The sequence below is a fragment of the Myotis brandtii genome, unplaced genomic scaffold (assembly GCF_000412655.1).
Source record: "Myotis brandtii unplaced genomic scaffold, ASM41265v1 scaffold257, whole genome shotgun sequence".
NCBI classification, from domain to species: Eukaryota; Metazoa; Chordata; class Mammalia; order Chiroptera; family Vespertilionidae; genus Myotis; species Myotis brandtii.
In genome coordinates, this window is record NW_005359757.1 from 828,648 (window position 1) to 837,506 (window position 8,859).

Consider the following 8,859-nt stretch of genomic DNA (forward strand, 5'->3'; position numbering starts at 1 on the left):
ACATAGTGAATTTGCAGGATATTGGCATGTCATTTGATCTCAGGGAAAAATGTGTGGTAGGGAGTATCTCATGACAATAGTGTATTTGGAACAGTTGATGAGCAACAGACAACAGAATTCCTGTCCATAGATGTGCTTCCTTATTTTAATTCTTTCTTTCCAAGCTATGAATCATTATTCCCGAATGAGTAGAAAGCTGAAAGGAGGACAAGACTCCACCCATCTGTGCCAGGACAAAGCTGCATCCAGTTTGTGAAATAATCTGCATCTTCAGAACTGCACCCATTACCTGCTCCTTTTGCTGCTAGGAAACTCCGGGAAGTGTTGCAACTGGCAAATCAGGTTAATTCATTTCTGATGAAAGACAACACGGTTACATTTTAAAATGCCCTCACATTATGTACTTTATAGTCAACTGAAGATGACTGGATCTATATTATAAGTTTTAACTGCCAGTCTACAATGTGATGTCATCTTTGGGATAGGAAAACAAACTCTAAATTGATTTGTTGTATGATCATATCACTCTTCTCACTTGTGTGACTAAATCAGGTCACCTATAAGTGACTTATCAAGTCTACCCCCCACCCCCCCAACAAACACACACACCACACATACACTAATATTTAGAGAAGGTAAAACTTTAACACATTACTATTAAATTCTTGAGACTCTGGTGTATCATGACATGGATAGCAAGTACAGAGTTAACTGAACAAATAAATTCTTCTAAAATAATGCCATTTTATTGTTTTAACTTTTACTATTTTTATGGCTATCCCTAAGACATTTTGAAATGAGTCTTTTGCTAAAAAGCATATAGAACATATTCACATCACTTAGTTATGAGGTTAGAAACCATAAAATTAAGATTTTAAAACAGGTTTCTTAAAGTTGCCATAAAGCTCATGTTCTGAAAAATCTGAAAATTAATTTTTTACTTTGGGGGTTACTTTCAAAGATTAGATGAAAAGAGATTAATAGGACTTTACTTGCCACTCATTTTATGTATTAGTTTAACTTTAAAAAGTAGCCAAATATCAGTAATTCATATGATTCTACCTCTTTAGAATCATGGTGCAGCTGAAAAACCATAGTTTTCATATCAAATGAAACAACATGGCCCTATGTATTCCACAGAAAAAAGTCCTCACAGGAGAGGATGACCTCAGCTACTCTGCAATGTGCTTCAAGTATCAACTACAACACCCATTTAGCACCAGGGCTTATGGTGCTAGCTTTCCATATTACAGGATGCTACTGGTGAGGTTGTGACACAGAAGGCCAGTTCTGACTGGGTTTCTGGACTACAATGACAGTGACAGATAACTTTGGAGTGACAAGAAGCAGGGACCACTGTTTAAATGAATTCCCAACACAAAAATGCCCTGTTGTTCAACAATTTAAAAATCCTATTCCCAAAAGTGTTGTTTGCTCATTTAGCTTTTCTCCTGTCTATAGGACTGGAGGGCAATGACACTTCAAGAGTTAGGAAGAGAAAGAAAAGTGAGCAGCAAGCCATTTCATAGGCAATAATCAGCTGCAGAGTAATACTGGCTTTGCTGGAAATCCAAAACTGACTCGATTATTTCTTTAATGTACAACACAAATCCACAGCCATTAAATGAACTTATGAAAAACTAGCCACATTAAGTATGATAGAGATCACAATACTACTTTGAAAACATATTTTAAAACTGCGAAACATATGACATAGAGTCTCTCATTTCCTAGTGGGTGTCAAGAGGTTCCCATAGTTCTTGGAGGATAAAACAGAGAGCCAAACACTGGGCATAAAAATAGGCCTATAAAGAAAAAAAACATTTTCCACAGAAATGCTCATTTAGAATCTTGTACTTCTTTATCCTAACATATTGAGATTTAAATCAACTGAGTCTCTTCTCATTTTTAAGTTTATTTTGTATAAAAGACAGATTTAGGATATTGTAAGAAATCACTAAGTTACATTTTAAAAAAAAAATCTGTCAAGTGCTATAGTAATGAAATAAGTAAATAAGATTTTTAAAAGTTCAATGTTTATAGACATATTTATCAAAAAATGACTGAATTAGAAGACATTAAATAATGCTGATACACACCAGGAAGGGACTTAGGCAAGGAAAGGCACATCATTTCACCACAAGAAATAAAGACCATGTTTGGAAGTTAATGACCAGCTGGTTGTGGTAGTTTTCCTAACTCCAGAGGGTCTTTATGGTGGAACGTTCTTTATGGTACTTAGTTGAAATAAAGAAATAGCAGTTGAAGAATTTTACTCTGTGAATCCAAAGTGGTATTAAAAAGAAAGCACTCTTGTAATAAGTCTGGTGTATTAAAGGGGAAGGAGCAAAAATCCCCTTTAATGTTTGGTGGTACTGAAAATCCTATGACACTCTAAGATTAAAAAAAAAAAAAAGTAAAATAAGGTTAATCTTCTTATCTGGCTGAATTGGAATTCCTGTAGTTCCAAAGTTAAAATTTCAAGTACGTAAGATTGTTTTTCACCTCTTTTCTTGTAGACAGACACGGTATAGATCAACAGCTGCCATATTTCATCTTAATGAAAGTTATATGCCAATATTTAGGAAAAAGGATCTTAGATAATTTCCCTATGTTATGTAGCTTAAGTTTTTGAAAACAGCATTAATAACTCTGGCTGACTAGCTAACTATAACGGCAAAGTAAACATAAGTTTTGACGATGAGGTTTCCCAATGAAAATAAAAATTTCCAGTTGAGTGAATATAATTACTTTACTGAAAAGTCTAACAGACATCAGCAGAACTTGTTCTGGGTCAATTTCCCACTATCAGTTATCTTTCAAAATTTGTGCCAAGTATCTACCCATTTCCTTATGTCTAGACTCTGACCCTAGACTAGTTTGTTTATCACTCACAGTAATGCATATAAATTTTAGTTGTATTAAAAAACAACTGTGTGAATAAATAAAGTGGATTTTCAAGATAGAGTGATATATCTGCAAAAAAAATAGTTAAATTCAAAAAAATTGGGGGAGGGAAAATATTACTCTTTAAAAATAATAAAAATGGCAATTGTATAGCAGCTAGCTTCCCACTCATGCCACACGATATGCCTTCATTAAGGTGTACTCTTTCTGGTTGGTGTGAGCTGCCCAGATGAAGAGAGCAGAAGCCATGAACTGTAAGGGAGCTGAGACGCAAGCCAGGCAGAAGGACCATCCAAATTCACCGGACACATTCTCAGGCAGCTTTAGTTTCTGGTGGAGTAGCTCAATCCCAGCAACGTAGCAACTCACTGAGCCCAGTGTGCACAGACCTTGGAGGAAAATGTAGAAAACAAAACATTGCTAGGTAAGAGCACCATAAGAGATTTTCAGGCAATGTGACAGAGCAGTAATATATGAATGTTTAGAATTATAACTCTTTGGTCTCCAGGGAGACAGAAAGAAGATAAAATGCTAAATCTGATGACAAGACCTACCTGCAAGGAGATGGAGAATGCCCGTGGCAATGGCGGGGTACAAACTTCGGCAGATACAAGCACAAAGCCCAATCAAAGCCCCAAAGCACATCAAACCTAGACTAACAAAAGGTAAAAGGAACTGGCAACGCCAAAGATCTGGAAGAAAAGAAGAGAGGAAAAACATGTTACCATAATTCCAGACAGTTTTCCCACAATGGAAATTTCTTTCCTATTCTACGTAGATCTTTTCTCAAAAATGAGAAAGGAATATTGAGATTTGTTTTGTAAAGCACACTGTTCAAAAAAATGCTCACTTTGTCCTGATAAATGTAAAAGTAAAAAGACACTAAAAGTTAACAACTACTGACCTCAGCGGGACAGGTCTTACTAAGTGTCAGGCACTGTTCCATAGATGCTCTGTGTACTAACCCTCCCAACATCCCTACAAACTAGTAGAGCCAGCATTTGAGGCAAAACATTCTGGCTCTACATATAAGCAAATGTAAGTCCTCAGAGGATCTATGGCAGTTATAACAAGTCAATAAATGTTGATGATAAAAAAAAACACACAAAAAAAACTGTTGAAAGAGTATACATAAAGTGCAAAGTAGAGGATCTGGTATATACCAGGACTCAATAAAATGGGAGATTTGTTGTTGGTGGTGTTTGTTTTTTTTAAATCCTCACCCAAGGTATTTTTTCCATTAATTTTCAGAGAGAGTAAAAGGGAGGGAAGGGGGAGGTGGAGAGAGAAACATCGATGTCAGAGAGACATATCAACTGAGAGAAACATCGATGTGAGAGAGACACATCGAATGGTTGCCTCCTGCTCGTGCCCCCACCAGGGCCAGGGATTGAACCTGCAACCAAGGTACATGCCTTAACTGGAAATCAAACCCATGACCCTTCAGTCCTCTGGCAGATGCTCCAACCACAGAGCCAAACTGGTCAGGGTGATAAATGGCAGTTTTAATTATCATAAATTCCTTCAACCACATGGGAAGAAAGCTGGTGACTTTACAAAGCATCCTATTCCATTTTTAAATTATTTTAATTAATAGCAATGTATCAATATCAACACCAAACCACATCTACCTTCTAATGCTAGCTTTACTTCTAGAACTACATAAAAGTTTTTCTCTTTCCTTCAAACTGTTAAAATAAATAAAATAAACTTCTTCCTATGCATTTGCCAGGCAAAATTAAGTACTTGCCATTTTATTAAATGTTTCTTCTCATGACATGGTCATTCTTCTAGGCAAGCTCTAATAAGTCTTTATAGATTGGAAACTAGGTTCAAAACTAAAGACAGTAGGTTCCTGGGTAGTCTGACCCTCAAGGAATAATAAATACTCCTAATAAATACTTTCATTTATTTTTGACATCTACAGTTCTGTTACTATCACCTAAGACTGGATTAACACTTGGGGCAGGCCTGACATTCAATTGACTCATATAGAACTTACAGTCAACTGTGTTCACACATCCCTAACTGAACTCAGGTAGCTTAAGTGTTTAACTCAAATACAGGAATTTATTACTTATCCCTATTAAATTTCCTCTTTAAATGGGCTCACTAAAAATACCTTTTGAAGGGTCTGGATTCTGTCATCCAATGTGTTATTTTTCCTCTCTCAACTTCCTATTTGCAATTTAGTAAGTGTGCACCTAACTTCTAAAATATGTTATGAACATATCAGAGTTTGTCACTGTTAGAGATCTTATTTCAAGTTGACACAATATAATAACTCATCTTGTTCCAAAATCAGAGTTCGTAAAAAGGCAAACTTATTTCCTATTTTTCCCTAATTGTCCTGCTGATATCAAAGTACTCACAGGTTCGAAGCAGATCAATCCCAGTATTGTGGTTTCCGGGCTCAACAAATTTCGCCATAAACTGCTCATTTAGCGTGAAACTCGTGCATCTTGTGACCACATCAAATGATTCTGGAACAAGAATAACAATGATTGCTTGCTGTTTTAATACTAAGCATTTAACAAAAAATCTCTTTCAAGTAACTATTCTCTGAAATAAAAAGTGAGAGAGATGTTCCCAGAGGAGACAGCAACATCTTTAGCTCTGACATGTAGGATCAATGCCCAATAGATAGCATTAGTTCTCAGTGGCAGGCTTAAGACCTGGGCACAAGAAAGGGGGGAAAAAGTAAAATCAATGAGAATAGATATGTAAGAAGACTAGGAAGGAGGAGGCGCAGCGGACAACAACAAATAAATAGGAACTTTGATCTTCTTCCCTCCCTCACTCCACCAGCCATCTTCCCCATTTCAGGTAATGACAATTCTACCCTTCCAGTTCCTCAGCCTAGAAAGTTTAGTCGTTCTTGTCCACATGCATTCCATCAGGAACTCCTAGAGGCTCTACCTTCAAAATATATCTAGAATCCAGCCAATGCTCAGTACTACCACCCTGGTCTGAGTCACAATCATCTCTCACCTGAATTAGTGCATAAGCCTAATTAGTCTCCTGGCTTCCACCTTTGCCTGACACCTGTATTCAACATATCAGCCTAAGTGAGCAGATCATCTCTCCTCTGCTCAAAGCTCCCCAATGACTCCATCACATAAAAGCCAAAGTCCTCTTCATGCCTAGAGAATCCTGCATGATTTGCTCTACTCCACCCCGAGTGCTGTCTCTGATAGAATACCCACCTCCTTCTCCCTCCATTCCAGTCAAGTGGTTCCCTCACTGGTCCTTGACTATTTTAGGCATGCTCCCAACGTAGGGCTTTTCAGTAGGTGTTTCTTCCAACCTAAATGATCTCCTGTCTCCACAATGACCTATTCGGCCAACACCTTCACCTATATCAAGTCTTTACTCAAGTGGTGTCTTTTGTTGGAGCCTATACTACTGAATATTGTAACTTATCCCATCAACATCATGTTTTTCCAACTCCCCTTTATTTTGCTATATTTTAGCATGTGTCATCTTCTAACATTTTATATAATTATTTATTGCTTATACTGTTATACCTATGTTTATTGCCTGTCACACCTTATTAGAATGTAAGTAGTTTCTCCAGAGTAAGAATTTTTATTTTTATTTTTCCTGATGTACTCCCAACTTCTAGGCCCTGGAATATGGAGACAGATAATAAATATTTGTTGAATGAAGGATAAATAGTTGCTAAATTCAAATATCAAGTACTCCTATGCTCTAATAGTTAAATGTTTTACAATAAACTTTAACCTACTTTCCCCTCTTACAAACTACTTTTTTTTTTCCATATAAAATCACAACATCCATCTTCTGATGTATGGCTACTCAAGCCTGTTGTGCTGGGATCTGAATACAGTGATTCCCACCAACAGGCCAACAGTAGTAGTCACAAATTAAAAAAAACACACAAAATGTAAAGCTGTTCCTTACAAAGAGCTCTAAAGTTTCCATTTTAATAACTGGAAATTAAAATTTTTAAATGTTAAGAATGCTTGCAAAATAAACGTGAGAGACAATTTCTTAGGTTATTTTTCTTCTGTACATCTTTAATCTATAAGCTCTATCAAGATTGTTGTAAAACAGTCCTGACTGGTGTGGTTCAGTTGGTTGGGCGTTGTCCGAGGCACTGAAGTGTTGCTGGTTCAATTCCTGGTCAGAGCACATGACCAGGTTTCGGGCTTGATCCCTGGTAGGGGACGTGCAGGAGGCAGCTGATTGCTGTTCTGCTCTCATGTTGATGATTCTCGCTCTCCCTTCCCCTCTCATTAAATATCAATAAAAAAATCTTTTTTTTTAAAAAAGGTTGTTGTAAAAGTCTCAAATATGCACAGATATAAATGTAGAGTTGGTCAAATTATACTAAGATTTAGAGGGCAAATGATAATACCTACTAACACAGCTAACATATAAAAGAACTATCAATTCGTATTTGTTGATCTGATTTTGGATACTAGTCCTTTTTACCAGTTACTAAGTGTTTAAAGTCTTATTTGTACTTTTCCATTTATTTCCCCATGATGTGTGAGATGAATAAAAAGGCTTTTAATAAATAGGTATATAAGTACAAAGATTTAAAATGTCTTTCTCAGAATAAGGACAGTTACTCACCCAACCAATATTTATGAGTACAATGGTAACTCATGAAAGGCGGGGGTAGAAGGTGGTATGGAGAGAAAAACACAGATTTATTTCTTTGAGGAGAGAAAGAACTCACAAACCAGTTATACATAATTGGGTCATCATCATATCACCTCGTTCCTATTTGAACAGGTAAAGGATAAAGAAGTTAAAACGAGGAATACCTGTCCTTTCTTGGTTATTCCAATATACGTTCTGGGGTATACTGACACACCGTCTCCACAATCCCATTGTGCCATTATATCGAAAAAGTACATCACTGTACGTCTTTTCATCTGCTTCATCACTAGCAAAGTCGCTCCAGAGGCTTTTGTTCAAATCACTGGAATTTTCTTGAACTGGACTTCGATATTCATACCAGAAGTCTGTGCCAATCGAGGCTGCCATGTAGATGGTGGAAATGAGGCTCAGCACACAAGCAATTACAAATGCTGTAGCGAAACGGTTATCCATTCTGGCATTCACACTGCTCTGTATAAAAATTGGAGAAACGTTACACTCAACCAAGGACAAATAAAGATCATTTTGAAAGAAATTATCTCAAAATCGCCCTTTATTTCCCATCCTTTGACTATTTAAAGTAATGTCTACTCATTGTCTACTCATGAAGAAGTTTGTTTTTTTTTTAAAAAAGCATGTTTTAAATTAAGTTCAAAACAAGTCAGCATGAAAGTACTTATTGAAAGTTCACATACCCAGGACGCTATGGAGACAGAGGTCTTGTTCTCTAGTCTCTCACCTGCACACTAAAACAGACAACACTGAAAAGGACGTACACGTTACAGATGCAGACAACACACATGCCCAGAGTCAGCAATGCACCCTGCGTGAATTTTTAACCACAGACTGAGTTTGTATACGAGCTGCAGCGCATTAAGTGTCCGGGGTCGGGGTGTGAAAAGGGCAGAGGAAAAGGAAGCAGAGGAGGGAAATCCGCTCCTCCCCGTTCCCTCTCAAGAGGGAAACCTAAAAACCACGTTTAGAACCAGGAACACGGCGTGGAAGATATCTGTGAACCCACAGAGAAAGGCTGTTTTAGGTGCAGAGCACGGCGAGGAGGACAAAACCACGCCGAATGCTGGATCTCCACCTGCCCTGACCCAGGAACGCGAAGCCAGGCTCCTTCGCCCGGCACGTTCCTCGCGCCTAGTGCTCTCCCGTCCTGACACTCCTGCACCTCCCCATCTGCAAACTCAGCGAACTCTCCTCCGCCAGAGAAAAGTGTGCACTAGGCAACAGGAAGGCGTGGACGCGGGCTCCGCGGCGGCGGTCGATGGCCGCAGTGAAGTGAGTCAAGGCGGGTCGGGCCGAGTCGAAGGC

At 38.0% G+C, this 8,859-nt stretch overlaps 1 protein-coding gene across 4 annotated transcripts in view; it reads right to left on the bottom strand.

Annotated features, from left to right (window-relative positions):
• Nucleotides 1-625: 625 nt before the first annotated feature.
• The window catches only part of CLDND1 (claudin domain containing 1), a 10,708-nt gene continuing 2,474 nt past the window's right edge, over nt 626-8,859 (bottom strand). Inside the window, exons 2-6 of one of the 4 annotated variants that reach the window (XM_014541039.1) lie at nt 8,235-8,286; nt 7,704-8,010; nt 5,280-5,390; nt 3,462-3,599; nt 626-3,296 (exon numbers count right to left, since the gene is read on the bottom strand). In XM_014541039.1, the coding sequence (XP_014396525.1) occupies nt 3,076-3,296; nt 3,462-3,599; nt 5,280-5,390; nt 7,704-7,992 (759 nt within the window). In that variant the 5' untranslated portion in view covers nt 7,993-8,010; nt 8,235-8,286 and the 3' untranslated portion in view covers nt 626-3,075. Of the gene's footprint in view, nt 3,297-3,461; nt 3,600-5,279; nt 5,391-7,703; nt 8,012-8,234; nt 8,287-8,859 lie in introns of all 4 variants that reach the window. The other 3 variants (XM_005867972.2, XM_014541038.1, XM_005867973.2) reach the window with 3 other exon arrangements.